The sequence below is a fragment of the Cyanistes caeruleus genome, chromosome 5, assembly GCF_971803275.1.
Source record: "Cyanistes caeruleus chromosome 5, bCyaCae1.hap1.1, whole genome shotgun sequence".
Taxonomy (NCBI): domain Eukaryota; kingdom Metazoa; phylum Chordata; class Aves; order Passeriformes; family Paridae; genus Cyanistes; species Cyanistes caeruleus.
In genome coordinates, this window is record NC_141705.1 from 38,793,798 (window position 1) to 38,817,524 (window position 23,727).

General features: G+C 37.8%; 1 protein-coding gene across 1 annotated transcript in view; it reads right to left on the reverse strand.

Moving 5' to 3' along the window:
* Positions 1 to 9,598: 9,598 nt before the first annotated feature.
* Positions 9,599 to 23,727, reverse strand: part of CPE (carboxypeptidase E) — a 55,649-nt gene continuing 41,520 nt past the window's right edge. Inside the window, exons 6-9 of the mRNA XM_086891110.1 lie at positions 18,028 to 18,167; positions 15,933 to 16,032; positions 13,515 to 13,633; positions 9,599 to 12,298 (exon numbers count right to left, since the gene is read on the reverse strand). Of these exons, the coding sequence (XP_086747236.1) occupies positions 12,200 to 12,298; positions 13,515 to 13,633; positions 15,933 to 16,032; positions 18,028 to 18,167 (458 nt within the window). The 3' untranslated portion in view covers positions 9,599 to 12,199. The remainder of the gene's footprint in view (positions 12,299 to 13,514; positions 13,634 to 15,932; positions 16,033 to 18,027; positions 18,168 to 23,727) is intronic.

A 23,727-nucleotide genomic window follows, 5' to 3' on the forward strand; every position in this document is an offset into this window, starting at 1 on the left:
CATTGCTGTAACTGGATTTTAGTTCCTCATCCATTTACCAGAAATAAAAGCACTCACAAATTATTATTTGATCACCAGCTTACTACATAATGAGTTTATAAAATAAGCAGTGATTTTCTTGAGAGAGAAAGATGTAAAAAGAAGGTTATTCTTTTTTATAACAAGTTGTAGTATCTGCCTTTTTTTTTCAAAAAGAGAAGTAAATTTTTGTTAACTGAAGAAAAAAATATTATAAACAGAAGAGATTATATATAAGTGGATGCTCGATCATTTTCTAATAACTTTTAATGAGTTGGTTGGGGTCTTTTATCTGCTGTGGAAATAGAGTGATGTTTAAAATTCAGAGGAGAAAGAACTCCTCTTGATAGAAGCCAAATTACAGAGAATTCAATGGTATACAATTCACAAGCCTCAATTTTTTTGCTAGCTCTAGCAAAGCTACTCAGCATTTAAGTTAGCAGACAGCCTCTCATTTACACTCTTCTGGCATGAGAAAAATGTTATTTTAAGCAAGTAAGGAGAGTCAAGACACTCCTAAATACACTGTTCTACTAATTCCTAAGAAGAGAGGATGAAGCTTGTATTAAGAGCCCTTCTGTGTGCCAGTTTGATATCCAACATCAGTAGGCTGAAGTCAAACAGGTTTCTCAAGCTGTTCACACTAAAACTTTGCAAGAAAGTGTTTGCTAATCATATGGCCACACACAAATTTTCACAGAAAAACATTACTTCTATCCATCTACAGATCTGTTTCCCAAAGAAAAACCTTCACTGTGCATTCACCACAGTGGATGGCAAACTCTGCCACTGAATTTAGCTCTGGGGGATGTATGTTCTCACCTGGAAGATGATTTTATGTCCTTGTTCTAAAAAGAACATTTTTCATTTAAGCTTCTGCAGTGTTGTTCATAGTTTCTATAAAATTTATTTATTAATAAATTAAGCAGTAAAATACTGGAGGCAAAATTTTAACATAGAGGGGAAAAATGTAATGGAATTTCCTATGGCAGTTGTGAGGATTTTATTCACAGAAGGGGCAGCCATCTCGAATCTAATAACCAGATGTGTCCAGAACTCAGTGTTTCCAAATGTTTCAGGTATGTGAGGTTTCAGAACATGACACATTGTTCCAAAAATGCACAGAGGAGAGGAAATGGGTAATTGGGAGGGAAATGTGCAGTAGTAGCACGTGCCAATCTGTCCTTGTTCAACATGGGAAAGCTGGAAAGAGGATTTTTGTGGTGGAAAGAAAAGGGGCACGAGGTCATTTTCTACTCCCAAAGATGACTTTTATAATCCAGAGTGATTCTACTGAATTCAATGGTTTTAATACCAGAGTGGAAAATGGACTCTGGCAGTTATCTCCTTTTAATCACATTGGGAGGTACACAGTCAGTTCAGCACATATTTAGTCTCTCATCCTCTCTAGGGAGACCTAGGATAAGAGCCAAACAGGTGCTTAAATACCTGGATTTGATGACTTGCAAAACATTAGATTAGGGTGATAGGGAGGATAATCATCTCATCCAGTTGTATTTGTCCTATCTCTCTAGCACAGGATGCTGCCCAGCAGGAAGAATGGCTTGAGACACAACATATTTCTCCCTTCACGGAATTTCAAGATGGTAATATAATAGCATAGATATTCAGATTCTCTTTTAGTTTTGGTCATCAAGTAATAATTAAAAGGTATTTACACTGGTCTTAATTTTATGATTAGATATTCTAGATACTCATAATCCAAGTTCCAAGGGGTTTTGTAGTTTTTCTTTGTTTTTTAGTTTCTCAAAGCAAGGTTTTCAAATATTAAAGACTTTGGGGGAAAAAAGAAGCTGTAACAGGAAATATTTGCACAGCTTGATTTTTATCTTTTGGTTAGTTTGATCAACAGCTTTCTAAAGGGAAAACATTCTTTGGAAAAGTATGATATGAAAATAATTGAGGTACATTCCTTGAACTTGAACACAGATGAGAGCTGAAAGATTGTATGGGTAAGGCCTGTAATCTCCACACAGCTATTTCCCTTTGTGTCTCTTCGTGTTGCCTCTTTGTAACCTCATTGTAAACAAATCATTCTGGGCATATACATTACACAGAGGTAGAAATTATGCTGTTGGTATAAGCAAAATGAATGTGAACTGTTGCTTCAAAATATGCCAGCAAGTTCCTTCTTGGCTGCATAGAACACAGATTTACAGCTGGTACATATTGGAACATCTCTGCTAGCATCCCCACAGCAGGGCCACTGGTGAACCTTCAGCCTAATCCCAAACTTTCAAAGCATAATCAAGTTTCAAGGTTTCAACATCATTTCTAGATTAAATATCTGGAAAACATCAAATGAAAATATATGCTTGAGATTGGCATATCCTAAGTAACAAAATTGTTACTCTGATATTAGAGGAAATATTGCTAAGGAGTTTTTGTTACTTAGTTGATGACAGAGAAATGTAAAGAGTAAATTAAACAGAATCCCCTTTTAAGGTTCTCTTCCTCCCCACCAATTATCTAGTCAGGTTAAAAATCCACATTACAGTTGTGCCCAGAGAAGGGACAAAAAATTTATGTGGCTTAAAATAGGAAGCGTGGTGTGACTTTGTTATTTTCCCTCACTGTACATTGAGTGTATCCAAAAACAAAAATCCAGTTCTCAGCTCCAGCTGCAGGCAAGAAAGAGTTTCACTGGACATGCTCCTGGATGTTTGTGTTCTTAGCTGCTTGCCTACAGTTAATGAAGCTTATCCTGATATTTCCTCTCATTACCAAGCATGGTTTTGATTCTAAAATTAAGACTATCCAGGTCGTAATCCAAGACTATAAAACAATAAAGCAGCAGTCCCAACTATTTGGAAGAGTAATTTTATTAAGTATTGAAATTGTTGTGGTGGGGATTAGGGTAGGTCAAGCAAAGCCATTCCATGGGTCATCTTCTCTTAGAGGAAAAATATGCCTTGCAAGGCAAAATGAGAAATTGAATAAAACCATGAGAATCAACTACAATTGACTGTAATATGCCAAGAAAAGAGCTGGGCCTTGCGCCCCTGGAAAAGTCTTTGTTTCCTTTTTGTGAGTGCTTTTTCATGGTTTGCACAGTATCCACCTAAGCAGCCATTTCTCTGAAAGAAAAAGTTCTCATGGAATAGTTTGCTCTAAAATAAGAGACTTAACAATATGAGGAACTGAACTGCATTCTATAATCACACCTTTCTAGCCCCATCTTCAATAATTATAATTCCTGAATGAAAATCTAGTAGAACATGAACTCATGGCCTTCAACAATTTCTGTCTAAAAGCCCACAGTAATGATGTTGTTCAACAGAAATGACAAAGCTGTGCATGCTCTGTGACTCTATGGCTTTCTGTTACCAGCAGCAGCTTAGCTTCACCTTTTAGGTAATAGATTTTGTCATATTGTAACCTCTTTCACAATTACTGCCCTGGAAACCAGCACCTTTTGCAGTGCACAGGTCTTATCAGTATTTTAGCATCCCTCTCGGGGAGGGTCTTAGAGTGAAAAAATAAGAGTATGGAGAAAGAAGAATTATAAACTACTGAAGTGAGGAAGAAAAAATATATGGCTTTGACATCTCATCCCTCCACATGGAAGTAGATGCGTTTCTGAGGAACGTAGACTTGCAATACAAAGTATTTCCTTGGATACTTTGGGTTATTATGGATATATGGGAAGCTGCTAACATTAAAAACATAATTCAAGCAAGCCAGTCTTTAATTAGTAAATTCTAGGAATAGTGCAATTCCAAGAAAACCGAGAAACATGTAAGACTGAAGGAGGAGAGAAAGCCCTTTAGAGCATTTTGATTGATCTGAAAATCAAACACATTTCTGTAACACTTCAGCAGGTTCTGTTGTGTTTGAAAATTCAGTTCAGAATCAAAGCTAAAAAAATCTCACTCAGCTTCATTCAGATCACAGATAGTAAGGGAAGGAACTCAAAAGCAAGCACGGAAAATCAATACCCAGATATTTTTAACACCATGCAGATACTGCCCAAGGAATCCAAGCCTGAATTTTCAGAACCTGTAATTAGTGAATCCAAAAATGCTCTTAGATTAATGAAGCAGAAGCTCAAAGGGATGTGTGATTGTCTAAAGTCTCAGGAAATAATTAAACCAGGTGGGACAATCAACTGAAAGGGCGTAACCCCATGAAAATAAAGTAGCTCAGCCAAGGAACACAAAAACATTTAAACAGTGTTTGAAAGGACAACAGCCTCACTTCAAAAAAAATTGTTGTGATGAAAAATCTACTGCACAGCTACATGAACTATCTCAAAGGTAAATTAGCCTCACTGAGAAAATACTTAACATTAGTTCTGCTTCTAAGTTTGCCTAGTTTCAGCTGCCAACTATTTGATCTTGTTCAGTCTTTCTTTGCTAGGCTATGGTTTCAATTATGTGGCTACATTAATAAAAACTATTAAACTAGTAAAAATGCTTTTAAGTGTAAACATTATACTATAAAATATCAAAAATCTGAATTTTCATTTTTATAAATGAAAGAATCAAGTTGAAGCAAAATGTATGTTTTTCAAAATTTTACTCTTTACCTCTCAATAGCCTTTTTTAAAATTATTTTTCAACCCACAGTTTCCAAAGGCATCTAAGGCATCTAGGAAGCTTTATCATAAATGAATTATTTTGGTACAGAAATATTCATTGCAATATTTTTCTATTTTAAAAAAAAAATTTGTATTCACTGTATTTTTATTTTGAAATTCATAGTGTTTTCTATTTTTATCTTGGCTCCAATTTTCTTAAATTTTAAATAAGGGGTTTGAGATAAGTTCCTCTAGAAACATTGTGCGAATACATCTCCATATTTAAGTGCTTTCTTCAAGAAAAATTCTACTGAATAAAAATTTCATTCTTCTGTGTCAATCGTTCAAGTGTATTATATATAATTATTATTTTTTCATTTGAACTTTGTTTTCCTGGCAACTATTTATCTGAGAATTCTTAACATAATGTGCCAGCAACTTATGTAAACCCGCAACCAATATGACTGCATATTTTTCATGTTAATTTGAATTTATCTTGGCATCTTATAATACCATCCAATGCATTGGCAAACAAATCTTGAATGACTTAACTTGGGATGTCCTCCAAATTTTGTTTCTTTTCAGTGGAAATTCCCTGCAAGCTATGTCTAACTTTTCAGACATTACAAAAATGATCAGAAGATTTTGCAGATGTTTAACATCTTGCATGTTACCACATACATTAACAAGCATCTGATGTTGGGTCATGTCAGACATACGTGGAAACAGAAATATGAAGACAGAATCTGCATTTATTTGGAAGGGCATTTATCATGTCCTGGTATAACAAGAAGCATCTTTGCATTTAGTCTCTCAGTTTCCAGAAGGCATAAGAAGACAGTCCTTTTAGAAGTTTATTTTGCAAAAGCTCTGCTGAAACAGCTGGTAGGGTTTTTAGGTCAAAATGCAGTAAAACAGATTCAGCTCTACAGGCTTTAGCACAGTGCCTGGCAGGCACCTGGTGCCTCAGAGGCAAGGCAGGGCAGCCACACAGTTTGACACGGCCATAGCTACAGCAGAGCTGTATGATACGTATTTTAAAACATTCCTGTAAGCACCAGCTGGATCCCAGGCTCCCACAGCCCCTTTCTGAGGTGGCTGCCTGGCTCTCCCCAGTCAGGGGCACCCCCTTTGCCCTCTGGGGGCACCCAGCCCCTAACACAAAGGTCAGCCTGGGGTTCCCTTTCCTGCCATAGGAGTCCAATTTAGACATGATTCATAAAGCAAGGAGCCTGCATGCCCTTTATGGCAAACACAGTAGGTGCCTTTAAGGATTTCTGGGCATTTAAGTGACTGAAATAGCCCAGGGAAGATGACGTACATTCTTGCCCTCCTCCCTTGCTCCCACACACACTTATGTATGTATGCACAGTGAATCCAAAAGATAAACTTTGCAGTCCTGCTTTTCTTTGCAGTAAGACCTTTCTGGGCCCTAAATTTTTATGCATTAAGTGTGTGCAGAAACAGACCTCCAAAACTTTTATTTATGTCTATTGAAACCTAGTAGCACTGGGACTGAATGCGCTCCTTTCCCACACATTAATAATAAATGCTGTGCAGCACAAGCCAGCCAGTTGTCTTTCAGTGTACTCCTGCTCCCAAAGCTGCTTCTGTATTTTTATCCAAAAAAATAATAGTTCAGTTTAAACTTCTTTAAACTGAAAAGCATTCCCTCCCCCACAGGAAACAAAGCAGATATGCTGATATATGCATATACAGGGATAAATACAAGTAACGTGATAAACCTTCAAATATATTACCTGAAGCTGATGGGGAAAGTAGTTGGTATGACATTTGCTGATACTCCTTTTCAGATTTGAGTTTCTTCAGTCACTTCTCAGAAGCCATGTCTCAATCATGTCTAACCTATGGAATCCAGGAACAATTCCCAGCTTCCAAGTCTTAATGTGTGCCTCCGGTGTGGAGTCACAGGCACAGGCCAGCTCATCCCTTCTACACCACCAGGAAAGTGCAGCAGCTGTGTTCTGCTGAGAGAAACCCAAGCACACAGGCCAAAAGCAAGCTCCTGGTGGGGTCCCTGTTCTGGGGACCTGAAGATTCACGATGCCAGGGCACCTGACTGAACAGGAAGCTGCAGCACCCCAATAAATTGACACTTGTGCCAATTATGGTGTGGACAGCAGACAGGAAGTTCTGAATGCCCCACCCCTGGAAGTGTTCAAAGCCAGGCTGGATGTGGCTTAGAGCAACCTGGTCTAGTGGAAGGTTCTCTGCCCATTGCAGAGAGATTGGAATTACACGCTCTTTGAGGTCCTTCCAACACAAACCATTCTGTGATTTTGTAATTCTAAGTGCAAACTTGGGATCTTTGTACACACCAGAAAGCCCTGTAATCCACTCCTGATGGGTCTTGGCACAAGTGATACTTGAGCTTCTCAGGCTGGACTACTTTTGGGGTTTTTGACACACCCTGTGAGAGAACTGGAAGCAGCCAAGAAAAGCCACATGAGTGGATATTTAGTGAGCTGAAGGGAGGGAAGTCAGACTGTAATTTTGTACTGTTCTTGGCAGTCAAGTCCTCTCTTGAGTGTTGTCCATAGTTTCTGAAATGTGTTTAATTTACCTTTTGTGCAAGGGGTGCTGGAATACAGGGGAAGGATGCTGGTTCTACACCCTTGGATACCAGCACGTGCACCACAGCACACTGCAGAGCTGATGTTCTGCTAAGCTCATGAGCTGGAATCTCCCATTGCAGCATGATCTTGCAACACTGTGGACCCCTCTATTGCTGCCATGCTACTGGCAGGTGAGGTGTTCGTCTAGCTCTGCATTTTGTCTCTAAATTAGGGCTCTGATCACATTCTCAGTGGGTGAATGTAACAAGAATGGCACCCAGATTTACCTTCCTGTCTTTCACTGAGCAGCAGTTCAAAGGCTTAAGTGAGCTGTAGGTTGCAGCTGCTCCAGTTCACCTCCCTGATTTTTACTTTGTGTCTTGCAATGAATCTTAAGTTCCATAACCAATTCTGCACATTGTGAAAGTAGACTTCATTTCTTGTTTATTACTTTGCATCTTTCTCCTAGAAAAGATGAAAACAACTACTTCTGATGCAGAATGAGCAGCCCTGACTGTAGATAGTTCTGACTACTCAGATTCTAGATTTAAAGAGCTGGTAATAACAGGAACCTTTCCAGGGTAACTTTACCTTAACACTAAATGCATGGACATACTGCACTCTTAGGATCCCACAGCCACATAACCCTTATTCAGTCTTTACTAAAGAATAATTAGAAAAAAGCTCTGTAGAATCCACTTATTTCAAAACACCAGACTGCTTCCAGTGCATTTCCAGATGTCGAATTCCCCCCATATTCCCAATGCAGAAGCCAAATTCTTCAGTTTCTCTCTTTGAAAATTACCACTGTGCACAGGGATGTGTGATTACAAAAATCTGCAGCAGCTTTACTGAATATGAAAGGAGAACCAAAATAAAATAACATGGATTATTAACCATTAATTCAGGGAAAACATAGCACTGTGATCAATGATGCCAAATAGTAGATGTGTTTAAGTCATTGCTGAAACAGAGTGCCAGGGGGCAGAGAGGTAAAATTAGGAGGGATGAAGAAAGACCAACATTGCAAGGCCCAATTAATATACTCCCATTATCACAGTTAATAAAAGCAAACAGCAGTTGTTTCTAAGTGTCTCATTTTTATACTGCTGATTCCAGTACTTGTTATACTGCTGGAAGCCTTGGTCTCTGGATGCCTAAGGCTTACATCAACTTCTCAGCTGTCATCCACTTCTCTCCCTAAAGCAGGCTTGAAAAACAAAAAACTTGAAGCAAGCTCATTTGAAACCCTCCAAGCCAGGAGGCAAACAAACCCACTGTTTTGGGGGTTTTTAATGCCATGAGTTTCAGAAAATCTCCCGAGTGATTTTGTTTTCTGGGTTTAATTATCTAAGTCAGAAATAATGGAAGAGAGGCTGTGTCAATGACCAAACCTATGAGCCAGTTTAACAAGCAGCAAATTGTTCATAACAGACATAGCTCTACACAAACAGAAACACACATATGGAATAAAATACCTGCAAGGAGATGACTGGAACAAGTATTTTGCAAGATCCAGGAAGGCAGAAAGCAAGCACTGCAGTGGCATTTCTCAGTCCTGCATTTCCAGAGCTAACCACAAGCAGGAAACAAGGTGCTCCACAAGTGGAGCAGGTTTACTGAGAAGCTGTAGAGAGCTGCTCTCACTCAGAGAGGCCATCATTAAACTGCTGCTATTCTACAGCCTCTGCAGAAAGGAGTCTAACTAAACACAGATAGGGGAGAAAATCAGCTCTTTGGAACTGCACCTTTTAACATTAAAATCAAACTCCTCTAAACCTATCTTCTCTGAAACCTCTTCCTTTCATGGCCTAGTTACTAAGTGTTCCTAAAACACCTGTCATAGCTTTTAAAAAAAACAACTTGGAGAAACTTGGTAGCAATTCTTTCTAGCCTACCATCTCAGTTTTAATTCACACTTAAATTATGTTATTAGCAGCTCAGGACTAGCCAAGGCTATATGTGAACACCACAACCCACCTGGGAAGCACAATTCAGGCACAGTGATTTTATCTGACTTTCATCTTTCTATAATCCTGGCCCCCTGCAGTTATAAGGAATGTGTAGTACCACAGATTTGCAAACACACTGCACACTGTGCTTTCTAATCCTAAACAGATCAATATGGAAAAAGATTTGTAAATACTGTAAGAGAGACACACAAAAGTGTCCTGTCCCCGCCGACCCTGCACAGAGGCAGAGCATCTCAATACTATCCCTTACTTGAAAGCCTCCACGGCAGAAGTGCTCAGAAAGACGTGTACTCCAAAAGGAGGATGTTCTGACACAAAATTAATGGGCTGTGGATGGCTCTCAATGGGATATCTGCACTAATCTTGGTCTCCTTTCTCTGTTCAAACAGCAAATTAATTGGCATATGCACCCACTGAGGATATTTATGGCGTATTTTGCAGACATGCACAGCCAAAGGGGTCACCTTTTGAACCTGCAAATTACTCACACATTTTACATTTTAAATAAAACTGTAGATTTATTGTACAATAGTACAGCATGTGCCTTTTTAACCAAAGCTCAGCATCACATAACACTTTATTCTTCCATTAAACATACACAGTCCTACAACACAGCTCAGCTCAGCTAGGAAAGCTACATAATGAATTAATTTATTGAGAGTCCTGGCTACGCTGTTCTTAAGGATGTTTGCCTAGAGCAAGAACAGTGGCAGTGGTTCTGGTGCTGCAACATTTAATCACTTTAACCTCTTCTCAACACAGTAATAGCAAGCAGTCATCTAGAGCACAACAAACAGATCACTTAAGGGACACCACATCTAATTGCAAATGTATGAAACAGTAGACCAGAGGATCTCACACACAGCACACAGGCATGGATTAGAAACCTGTTATGAGATCACTTTGATGTAATGTCTGCACTAAGAGTGCCACAGGAAGACTGGATGCGTGACAGGCATCATACCATGAAGAAGTGTCATTTGGATTGAAATTCTTAGGTTTGGAAGAGGCAGACCAGGGTGTTCTGTACAAATATACACTTGCCTTATTACATTAGTTTACACTCCTGTAGCCATTTGCCCACATGACAGCAACATCTTGTTATAATTCATTTCTATACCATTTGCTTCAACTTTACCTGCTTGTTAAAAGCAAGGCCATTACTTACATACACAGAATGTGTTCCATGCTACATCTTGGCCTTTCAAATTGTCCTGGACACCCAAGCTGGTGTAAACAGGCATCTTTTATGCCCACTCTTGTGCACAGCTAGCCACAAGGTGTTATTAAGACACATTCAGATAAGATTATTTGCCACTGGGGTTTTTCATTGCAATGGAGATTGAAAGCTTATCACTATATAATGACTTACAGTAAGTAAATTTCCTCTGAAATTTGGAGTTAAACATCTACAACCCAAATGAGCTGCAAGTTACATCACAAACTCTTGATCAGAGAGCGAAAGTTTATGCTATTTTATTGCTGTTCAGTTTACCATTGTGTATCAAAGCTTAAGCCTGTTCCTTAGAAGGATCAAGTGCTATTTTTAATAAAGAATTTAAAATTCTCAGAAAACAGTATTTGCAGTAAATTTTAAATACCCAAGGGAGGTAAATTTGGATCCTACACCTGAATATGTGATTTTTTTTTTTACTAGGAGCAGAAGTGTCATACTTCACTCTTGATCGGTTCCAAACAAGCATCAGCTGAAGTAATATGCTGATCAAAACACAGAGTGTGCTGTTAAAGAAACAGAGGAAGGAAATCTATATCAAATATCTGATCTTGAATTAAAATAGACTAGCAATGTATGTAAGCTTTCAAACAGATGAGATGCTTAGCTTATCTCAAGTAGCATACCAGGAGTCATTTCTGAAGAATTAGACCAAACTTGCAACTACTGTGGTCCATGTGTGTTCTCTGGCTCTGCAAATTTCACTCAACCAAAATACTACAGCATGTTAATTAAAGTATAAAAAAAAAAAAAAAAGATTGCTTCAAATCAAAGTTGCTTTTGCATCCTCATCAACAATTTTTTGAAAATTTTACCACACTGAAAAAAATTTCACTTATCTGTCATGTTTCTAGTTTTAGATAAGATGAGCCAGCAGAAGAAACAGAGCTTGAAACAAATCCACTCTTGACTTGCAACACTAAAAGTACAATCTCAGTAGATTTCCAGCTCATTATCTAAACTGTAATATTTTGAAAACCTTCTGTGAAAAGATGAAACTTTAGCTGATTATCTAGACAGCACTAACACAAGTAAAGATTGTTGAAAAGGTAATTATTTAATTAAAACAGATATCACCTGTATTTTTCTTTTTGCTGTAAAACAAACACAATAAATGAGATGCACTAGCTCATCTTCTTCCACTCAGAATTTCTAATTTGCTTAAAAAGTAATAAGAAATAATTGAAACCTGTTCTTCAAACATTATCAACTGTTTAAGGAATAAAGCTCTGTTTTTTTCCTGAATTCATTCTATGCCATCTTTAATAAAAGAGTTGAAGCAGATTCTTTCTGCTTCCTAAAATGAAGTCAGCTTATGTTTCTTACATATTTAAATACCTCCAACACCAGAGACATACAAAGTGTTATACTGAATTTTAATCCTTGTAAAACATTATTACACCACACACTGTTATTATAAATCTTTTCAATAATATCCATTATAGAACTCAGTAAAGAGCACTGTCTACTACTATGCACTGTCAAATATTTCTGGCAGTATCGGTAATTGACTACAGCGTATTTCTTTTTTAAAATCAAGTGTTAACCTACATATTCTGAACTTGCAAATAATACACAACAGATTTTACTGTCATATAGGCTGCATATTCATTCATTTTTTCTGATTTTTATAGAAGAGTAAACTTTCTATAACAATATGAAAGAAAATTAATAACTTATTTATCTACCTAGGAGGCTAGTAGTTACTTGTAATCATATTAATCAAAAGATGACTGAAAAATTCAAAGTTAATTATTGTGAAGTGCACAAAATCTAGAATATAGGGAGTTTCCACAGTACATTATACTAAGTCAACATAGATAGAATAGATTAAAAGCTGTAAAGCCAAATTCCTCATTTAAAAATTTAGTGTTTCTGACATCATCTTCCACCATTCCATCAACTCTTCTTTTTCCTCTTCTTTTCTTTCAGACAATGACTCCAGTTCAAAATCAACCTGACAAAGAGAAACAATGAAAAACATCACTAAGACTTACAGATATAGTTAGGCTTTTAAGAGTCATTTATTGAAAGAAGATGCTTAACACAAACATAGGGCTTAAACCTTCTGGTTTAGGCTGGGTTTATTCCAAAGTGTCTCCAAGCTGATTTAAACACATGCAATACTAGTATATCAGTACAATAACTTATCTAAGAATACACACAGGTGAGCAAAACTTCCTGAAGAACCAGACATCTGTGTCTGACTTGACTTAAAATTTCAAAAGGTGTGGGCCAATGAAATTAAAATTGAATAATAGCCAGTCACATAAATCATATATCATGTTATAAAAAGTATCATCAGCATATTGCCAGCACAGGTCACAGAGTATTCTGAGTTGGAAGGGACCCACAAGGGTCATCAAGTCCAGCTTGTATGGGCTCCATTCTCGAACCAGCTGAGCTAATCACAGCTAACACCAGCTAGCACAGCAGACAGCCAGCATATCAAAACATGTGCTCAATTTTATGCCATCAAAAAGATCCAGGGAGCTTTTCCTAACACATGGCTCGCTAATGTAGATACAATGTGCTAATTTAGTATATATTAATTATATATATAATCTATATATTAACTAATATTAATATTAATATATACTAATATAGTATATATTAAATTTATTATATATTAATACCTCCACATCTCTACAGAGAGTGAATTAAACATGCTTCTGAAACCTTAAACACAGTCTAGTTCTTATTAACCTCACATACCAGATATCTATGCAATGCAGTGGCCTGTTGCTACCTTTCTGCATGGAGCTGACCACTGATTTTAACCTAAGCAAGTACTCATTTCACAAATTAAATTTAAAATATGTCTCAATCAAAACCTCAACATCTCTTGCTTTTTATGTTGTGCTATTAAAAGATATCCCATAATCTTCTGATTGGCTATTCAGACATGTACCAATAACCTGTTGAAGTATCTCAATATTACCTTTCTCTGTGTATTTTTATTATAAATAACACCAAGAGATTAAATGGTTTACACTGAGATTACTCTCAGTGGCTGGTGCATCAAGTGCAAGAAGAGTAATTTCCAGACTTTCTAAATTAGCAGGTTCTGGAATGTTCTGAAAAATCACCTCCTGCTTACATGTATACCACGAGGGAAAAAAGGACCTTTTAAATGTATAATAGATGATTAACCTACACACATGAGCACTTACCACAATGGCAGGGCTGAAGGGCACAGCCACTTTTTTAGTTATTGCTAGATAGCCTGGTGCTGAGGCCGTAACTTTGTAATTTCCAGGTACAAGCAATCTCCAGTAATCACCATCCTTAGCTGTAAAGAGGAAGAAAAGAATCCAAATAAATATGTATAAGACTAATTACGCAGCTAAGAAGAAAGGCTCATGACTGTCTGACTGTCTGAAAGGATTTTTTATTCCTTCAGTAAAAGCTGTACTTATATATCATGTTTGCTTCCTTCCAGGTAATCAAAAAAACCAAAAAAACCCAATTTTAATTTTGAAGTTGTGCTGGAGCCCCCATGAAAGACTTTGCCTGCTGAGGTTGAAGGCTCTCCATTACACTGAAGAAAAGTACAATAAGGGACATTATTCCACTTTAGAAGCACCCCACAGCCAATGTAAAGTCCCTGTTGAGTGTCTGAGATTCTGTTTGCAATGTGATATGGATTTTAATGTTCCTTAGTATTCTGATAATCCAAGTGTAAATAAATTTTATTCTCACCAAATTTAAATAAGTGGGACTACTTTTCTCATCTTTCAGAAAAAGCTATAAATTATAATTTCCTAGAATATTGCATGTGTATCACCCCTGAAACACTACGTGTTTCAGTATCCAGGCATTGTCAAGGGTTTTTCTTCCTTTGGTTCAGAGAAACAAAGAAATGGAAGCTTGGTCCACTCAGGTAAAAGAAAGGCTTCTACTGCACTGTTACTACAGATTATCTTGTCCAGTCACAGAATCAAAATTCTTTGTCATCTTCTCTAGAAATGACCCTATTGCATTTTCACAAAGACTCAGATCTTCCCTGCACCAGCAGTAGGCAATTACCTAATTTGTCACAGGCTAATAATTTGAATTTCTGTACCTCCAGAAAACATTGCAGAGCAATTCTTAAATTCAGCTAGCAGTGCCATTTAGAAGACCTGGCCATGCGCTTTATACTAGTCCCTTAAATGCTTTTTTACCACATCTGCAGCTACACAGTGTACAAAGAGAAATATTACATAAATCTCTGATATTTGCATGGTCAAAAAACTGACAGTAGTCAGTCCAGTTGTTCCCAGATTTTTCTCTTCATAAAACAGAATGTGAAAAAATTGCTGAAGAACTACAGCAATGATCTGTTCTAATTCCTGTCACTGGAACAAAGCGGAATTTCAACTTATGAATAAAGAAGCAAGAGAAAAGCCAAAGAATATTTCTACTTCATTTCGACTGTGCTAATATTCAAGTACATGTTTTTGTCCCTGTTTTGACAAGACATGACTTTCAGTCTTATACACACACAATGGTGTGAAAATATTTATGATTAGATGCAATTTTTGTATCACAGAAGCATGAGCTCCTCTCTCACATACTCCCCACTCTCTTGTATGTCAAAATACCTCTTTGCACAGTTTATTCGCCTTTTATTATGGCTGAAAATTTATTTCCAACCTCTATACATTTTGCCTTCTTGTTTACAGTGACAGAAGGTAACCAATGTTTTCACAGACTGTTCTCATGCTTGTCAGAAGTGCTGCTGGTCTCTTTGCAGGTGATGTGCAAACACAAATCAGAGGTGACTGAATATTCTATCAGTCCTGTTCCATAGTATTCTGCATTTCTGTGACAGTATAGTAAGACATATCATTGAGAAAATGACCATAAAACAAGCTCATGTATAAAGCAGTGACATTTACTTATTGTTTTTCTCATCAGTATCTTTTGCAAACTAAAAAAAATGTCATTCAGGATAGGAGAGCATAGTTGTACAGGGAAGGCTGAAAGCTGGCACACTGCACGAGCCACCTCCTGAACTCATTCCTAGAACAAAGCACAACATCACTGAAGAGGTGACACGTCATTTTCTGCCAACACCAACCAACACAATGCTTTCATCTTTTAGAATCACCCTTCTGAAAAAACGTCACGTCATTGTAAACAGCAGAGAGAATTTATCTTTGATGAAAGAAGTTATGTAAATTGGAAAACTGTCAAGAATTTACATACCAAAAGGTATGACTACATTGTGAAAAATATAACACTTTTGGACTAAAATTTAGCCTTCAAACTAAAAATAGCACTGTTGACAGGGCTTTAAATCCTGTCAGAGCTGTGAAATGCTGTTTGCTTCACAAAGCAGAAGACAGACCATAGCATTAATAACCAAGAGGCACCCGAAACAATTTACACCATAGCCCCATGAAGCCAAAAAAAACAGTCTCAGCTAATCTGAGAGCAAAATACAAGTGAAAAATTCATGAAATCCTATGGGCAACAAGCTTCTTGAGGCGCAGCATACAGTCCTAGCTTCAAACTTTTGCTTTCTGAAAGCTGCAGTTAAAAAGATGTGAAATGGCTCCAGGATGCTACGCCAAGGAGAAGCACTGCTGAAGTACCACACTCACCTGATGTAACATCATGGCTTATCCCCTCCACAGAAATTGTAGCATTTGCTATTGGGTTGCCCTGAAGATCTTTAACAAACCCCTTCACTCCTCGATGAATCTAAAATAAACAAGGTCACCAACAAATGGTAAATAAAAAATTCGTAAGACAGCATTTTTTGGCAATGGAATATCTACTGATATATCTAACAAAGCATGCTATGAACCCCACAGTCTACAGGCTGACCACTATCAATGATAAATACTAAATATTATAATGGAACAGAGAGTGAAGAGGAAAGATAATTCAGCAGGTAATTATAATAATTATCTGTTCACTGCAAGTAATTCTCATAAATACACAGGAAATCATAATACATGTAAATGTTGACTTGCAAATCTTTGTCATATTGGTGATTAATGAATGCATGGAAAAACTTTGAAAGAATAGCCTAGAGAAACCTTTTTTTCAAAGTCTCATCAACTGTAAGAATGTAGAGCTAATGACATAATTTCTTAAAGGTGAAGCATTAGCAAAGTAAATGCAGCCACTTGGACTTCAGAGGGCAGTCCCTCTGTGAGATGCTTGAGCTTTCTACTGTGCAGCCAAAACATCCAGTTCTGTGAGCTGGAACCACAGACAGGCACAACACTCCCCACCTCTGGACTGTGGGAGAGGGGCAGTGGTGGGTCATGTCCTTGTTCTTCATGCTCCAGGTAACAGCCCCAGCAGTATCTAGTCTGTCTGTTCCCACTGTATATGAAATAAAAGCACTGCTACGATCTCAGTGTGTGCAGAGACCAGTCCTGCCAGTGTATCTTAAGCAGTCTGAAAGCAAACTCCTCAGAAGCAAGAGACTGAGGATTAACTGCCTTTTCATGTCCAGAAATAGGAAACTCTGACTGCTGGGGACAAGGGGATGTTGGGAGCCACAGTGAAGATGCACCTCATTGGGAGCCTGGAAACAAAGCAGCAAAGTACTGTGAAGTTCAGGCTTCTCTCAGATTCCATGTCCTTTGTAAAGACTTGTGGGTCCCAAGTTTTATTTTGAGATAATGATGTTCCTGTTTAGGAACCTATATGGTGCATTCAGCTGCTATAGTTTAGCTCAGATTCCTCCAATCTACACTGTGGGAGAAGCCTTAGGAAAGCATAAATTACGTATTTGCACTGTCCTCAGCACTCCCAGGGGAGCTGGAGCATAGACCTGGCCATCTTATCTTGCAAAAAGATAAAAACCAATGCCAAACAGACCATCTGAACTTCAAGGATAAAGCCAGAAGCTCTGCAGGAGCAAAGGAAGTTGGCAAAATGAGCAGTTTTGAAAATGCAGTGACAACATAGCTTTCCACGAGTCAGAGAAAATTAACCCCTATTCAGAGGAGCTGAATAATTTGAGATGCATTCCATAAAGAATGGGTAAAAACCTGCAGGACAAGTACAGTTTTTTCCTAAGCCTACAGATAATGTTTTAACAGAACAGCATAACACTTCAAATATTCAAATATTTCAGATTTCAGGCTAACAAGCATTTCTGCATAATTAAGTCCTTAAAGAAATGAATGTATTAATTGATCGGCTCAGCTAACAAAGTGTGTTTCTCATTTCACAATCTCAGGTGTGCAACTGCTAATGATATCAGATATATTTGCAATTTTTAACTAAAATATTCAGGTTTCAGAAATTCAACATGGTCTAATCCATATTGGTTCCTGTACATCCACAGAATGATCCATCCCATGTCTGCAGACACACTGGAATATCTGCAGAGGGCAATCCATCTCTCTGAGCACACACACCAGCACTGGAAGAGTCAGTCATAGACTATGGAGGTTTGTATTTTTTTTCATTGAGGAACCCTACACAAATAATTTAAATTCAATGTCTGCAGCAGCTTAAGTAGGGTGAGAAGGACTCTGTACTGTAAATGTGTCCTTCTTTTCCACTCTTCTTCCACTTATTTAGAAATACCACACAGGATTTACCACCACAGAGACAAATAAGAATTAAAGCAACATCTGGATTAATATGATAATTTGAATTAGATGTTCACAAAGCACAAAGTTTAGAAGCTCTATGCACAATATCTAGTTTTGCCATCCTCTCCTGTGTTACCTGCTCAATGTAATTTATAAGAGAGTTCTTGTTGTCCTCCCAGTAGCCCTTCAGAGTTTCTTCAGGTGGGAATTTTTCACAGCTAAGCTCCACTGTGATTTCGAAGCAGTTGCTGCTGAGGTAATTGAAATCCTGCATTCCTGCAATGCCAGAAAAGAGAGGTAGTGATGCATTTTGCATTAGTCTGAAGTAAAAAAAGGGGGACACGTGAAATTTTGGGACTATGAAAAAAAGAACAGCTATAAATACACTTGATGCAGCTCCATTCCATCTGCTTAATTTTGAATTCAGAAGCTTTAAAACAGAGAAACCAATAGGACAAATAATTCCTAAATACATTTTTCTCCCAGGTGAACTTTAGAAAAGCCTTGATAAATAGGCTGTATATTTTTACTTGGTGCTGCACTTGTGACCTGTATACTTTCAGGTCACACATTTTTGGATAGCCAACACATAAATTACATTTTTTCTTTTTGGGAAAGAAAATTATTTCAGATTATGGCTAAAATATTTCAACATGAAAAAAATAACCAAAAAAAGATGCTCACCTTGTAAGCCAAGAAGAATGACAATTAATTATAAAGCAACTTAAACATAATAAAGTGACATTGAAAAAGAGATTTATAAAAATGGTAAAAAATGGGTTGGGTTTTTTTTCTGAAAATATGACATTTCATATTAGTAACATTTTATATGGCAAACATTTCCTTGTCAAAATTTTCTGCGTAGATTTCAAATATTCTCCACCAAAAATAACACAAAATAAAACTTCCTGTAAAATTGATCTACATGGAAATTTTTCTAGGTATGGGGTTTCTCCAACTCAATGCCTCTGCATTGAAAGAGAGAAAAAAACATCATTATAAATGCAACTTTAATAACTGAAATTTTGACACGTAAGTAGCATTGTGGCATCACCACTAGGGATAAAACTTGATGGACAATATGCATTCTTTTACCTTTCTGAGCCCCTCTTTTTACTACATGGGTATATTGGCTATTTGCTTAAATTGGTCAACCACAGTGCAAGGAGGTTTCCAGTTTTGTAATTGGATCAATCAGCTGGAGGGGGACAGTGCCTCTCCAGGAGGGTTATAAATTTGTGCTTTGCAGAAGCTGATGTAGGACTATCCCACATCTTCCCAGCCTGTTTAGCTAGCAGAGTCAGTGGATTCTCAAATGGAGGCCTGAAAAGAAAGCGGCTATCAAGCCCTTTGAACCCCTCCATGGAGGTCACTGAGGGATTTAGAAATGTTTCTAGGACAGCAGATTCATTCAGCCCTGTGTTCCCCTATGCAAGCTACATATGGGAGCTGAGGCAGTCTCTTTACTAAGCACCAGTGTTGCTCACAGTGCCCAGAGAGCTGATGTCACATCCCAGAGAGCCCCCAGGACAGCAAACAGACTGGGTCAGGTGGGATTTTGCCAACACACTAGGGTCAAGAGGCTGTTTTCTGCCACCCAGGCGACAAGACTTCCAGCTACTGACAGGCACAAGGATTTTTCTGATTGCTAAAAGAACCTTTTTATTTCTAAACTTTTCTCTTTCTTTTTTTTCTTTTTTTTTTTTTTTTTTAGAAAAATGAGAGCACAGAAGGCAAAGGCTCCTGGGAGGGATGGCTCTGATGTTGCAGCAGGCAGAGCTCTCTGATGGACCATTCAGCAACACACAGCAAGACAGAAGTGGAGCCATGAGTAAAGTACTGACATCAGTGCTGACTATCATGCTTCTGTTCTCAACACTAGATAATGCTGCTTTTGTTGATTTTTGCCCTTCTTCTAAAAGAAAGAAAAAATGCTTGAGGAGGAGAACAGGGAACTGAAGGGCACGATGTAATTTTACTGTGGTGACAATAATTCTTGACCATAACTGTTTTAGTTCTCAGAAAATTTATCTTTCCTCCCAAAGCATTACTCAGGGATGCCCTAGTTTCTCAAGAATAAAGAAACAATGTATTTTCCAGTATTGTGCACAACATCCATATCCTATAGTGTTTCCTGGGGCCCAGCCTTGTCCAAGGTTTATGCGTTGCTCCTGAAAAAATCATCTTTTGTATCATTAAACTGCAGGAGATGATCTAAAACTCTGGGACAGAGAATGGGGTGCAGCTGGCCAAGATCTAAGCTATGGCCTCCCAGATATATAATCTGGAGTGCATTGGGCTGTGCACTCTTTACCTCCCAGTTCGCTTCAGTGATTAGGTGCAGTATGCAAGAAACCAAAACATTTCTAAAGATTTATTCAATATTGCAGCAACTTCCCTGCCACTGGTCAAGTTCTCAAAATGCCCTATCTGCAGCATGCATCACATGTGTGCATATCACCACACTCCCAAAGCCTTTCCCTGTGACAAAGTGTAGCACTAACTTTCTCACACTTTAACAGGAACTGCTCTCTGAAGATCAGAAAGGCTTAGATACCTCAGATATAACTGAGATTCAGCAATGAATGCCCTTTATTGCTGACCATGGGTAGTAGCACTTTGAAACTGAGAACACAAAAACTTCTCTGTTGCACTACTCCAGTGACTGAGGGACTATAGTGTCTTTATGTTAGTGCTTACAAAAGTAAGCTTAAAATATGGGAAAAAAATTAATTTCTTCAGGTTTTAATAAAGGAACACCAAGTTTCATAAATAAAGTAGAATGCAGGGTGTGCCCCTGGCATCCAGGCATCAAAATTGCTTAAGACTTTGAACTACAAGCTACAGCACTAAATTAGTTCAGCTTCTACACATAGAAAATACAGTAACCTTTAGCAGGACAGGAAGTATTTGACTGGGGGGAACATTAATGCCTCCTACATTAGTGTTTAGTGAAATCCTAAAAAAACCTTACGCTGCTTCCAAAACTGGTAATCCAAGTTGGGAATTACTTGAGTGGCAAGTGTGATTTGAGAGTATATGAAAATTTTAAAAAGACATTTAAACAATAGCCTAATAGTACAGCAATGTAAGCTGCTTTGAAAAGCTATTTTCGTAATGGCTTGAATCTGATTAGACTCAGGTGACTCTGTAGGGACAGAAAAAGCAGGACAGGCATGTGGCTAGGTAGTAATTGATAATTATCTGTTCTTCTCATTTATGGTTCCAGATAGGTACTCCACACAAAAGGTACATTAAAAAGTCATTAAGGATGTTGAAAAATTACACAGCTAAGGAAATGCCAAAATTAAAGCTGTTTGTGCAAATTTAGTTTGGCTTTCTTGTGCACGAGTGAACATTAATTACATGCTGATAGAGAGAAGGCCTCCATTAAAAACAACATGGCTTTTATGTACAAACTTGTTCCTCCCCAGAGTCTGATGGCTAAAAGAGCCATTCCTGAACACAGAAGGATGACCTCTCTGCCTCTCTTTGCTGTCTCTGAAAAACCTACACGGATCAACTAATTACAGATGCAATTACAAGTGTAACAGCATCATGGCCTCAGACTTAGCACCAAAGTGCTCTTGGGGGAAACTTTCTCTGTACCCCTGCTCGACAGAAGGAAGTAACTACCAAACAGTAATGCTGAGAAAAACCTCACAGAAAGTGTAATTAAGAGAGAGAAGCAAGTGTCATATATTCCTCTACACCATCCACTCTCTCCACCCAAAAAGCCAGAAAGGGGAATTGCCACCTTGCATGAGGTTGGTGAGGAAATCCTGAGGTCAGACAAAAGGGAAGGACAGAACATGAATGCAATGGAGTGTTCCTCTTTTCTTCCAGTTAGAGCCCAGGACTATTACCAGATGTCTCTGCCACAGATATTCAGCCTTCCTACTGAAAGAATCCAGGTATTCAGAAAGGCATGAAAAGCAGCCCACAACCACAAAAGAGCCATCCACATACCACCCCTGCAGACCAAAGAACCAGTGAAGATGGCTGCTGGCCCACCTGTCTTTACAGAAGGTGCAAATCCCTGAGGATCAATTATATGGGCAAAGAATTGATGTTGCACAACTAGGGGCACTATGGTAAGTTCTATAGGGCAACAGCAGCTGTAGTAACTCATTAGAATGAAAAATCATCCTCTCCTAGGTCAGAGATCTTGGTCAGATAAGGTACTGTCAAAGGCAGAACCTAGGAGATGAGCAGGAATAGAGACAGAAAATGGGCAGGAGTGGATACTGGAGCTGTGTTTGGTGCAGAAAGGAATCTTTAGTAGATGAGTGAGAAAGGAAGGGAGAAGGGGAAATTGGGGGACAGAAGCCGAAAGGAACCCAAGGATGCAAAAGTAGATAAGTACCACCTCAGCTCTAATAGGAGCAGATACAATGGAGACAAGACCTTCAGAGTTTCTTTTGATATATTTCTCACTCTGGTAAGGATGTACAGTGGAATACTTTTCCTAAAGCAACGTAATTGTTGCAGCTTATGCTGCTGCTAACTTTGAGCTCAATACCATATGGACAGCAAAGGATCACTGATACCATCAATAACTTAATTGCCACATTTTGGTTTTCAGATGGAGCTTTTCAGATTAAAACTTCCGAGAAAATTCTCACTTGAACTGAGAAGTGTTTAGTTATTTTCCTTAGCACTAGACATAGAAAGAGCAGAACTGTTTTCACTGAATTGTATTTGTTTAAATCAGCAAACACTACCATGGAGGTTTTGTTCAAATCACAGCTTGCCAGCTAATTTCTACTCTTGGAAAAAAAAAAACCCCAAAACAATAACAGATTCAATCTGTATGGTCCAAAGTATATTGTTGTCTCTCTATTTTTTATTAGCTGCACCATATTAGGATGATAGATCCTGCTTAGCACTAGGATTCTTGCCTATTAATGTCTGTACAAATATGAGAAAAAGAAAGGCCTCACTTGGGAAATTAACTGTCTAACTTAAAATAAGATCCAAAAAGAGGAAATCAAACTTTCCAGAAACTTTTTCCAATGGAAAAATGTCTTTGCCATATGCTGTTTAATCAGAATCAAAGCTTTTCATCAAAACAGTGGAAAAACTGCTTTTCTTAGCATTTTCTTAAGGAAAAATAAGCTGAAGTTAAATATATCCATGTTTTTATGGCAAATATTTAATATTTCATTAAAATAAATTTTAACTAAATTGAAACACATTTTAGCTATTAAAGTTTTCAATATATTGTTTATATTAACATTTTTTTCAGATTTTGCAAACTTCAGTTTTCAAGGGTGTTTTAATGGTTCCATTTCAAAGTCTGAAAAGCCCCACAGAAAGATATTTTGGAGTTTTAGTTACTTTCAGAAATTTCAATATTTTACTCCACACTCAGCCACTGGTGATCATCAGCTGTGTGAGCACTACCAGTCATTGTTCTGCTTCTAATTTCTTCACAGGAGCTTAAATATTTTCTTTTTTTAGTACCACCTTTACTGTAAGAGAAGCAGAGTTAGGCTACCACTTAGGCTGTCTAATGCTTAGAGAATCCTACTTACTTCAGATAAAAATTTAAAATTCATTCAGAGACTGAAATTGAATATCAAGAGAAAAGCAAAGAACAAAACACTTATGTGTGTTCAAAGTTATCCAGCATAAATCAACAGCACCAAAGCACAGGGAAATCACTCCAGCACAAGCTGGCTCAGAAGTCTTCAGCTCAGTTTTCATTCCAAGTTTAGCAGAGGCAGAACACTCTTAAGATTTAGATATGCCAGGACCTGTTTAGTTCAGTTTACAAAGATATCATAATTTTTAATAGAAAGGAATGAAATGTCTCATTTGAATTAAATGTCTC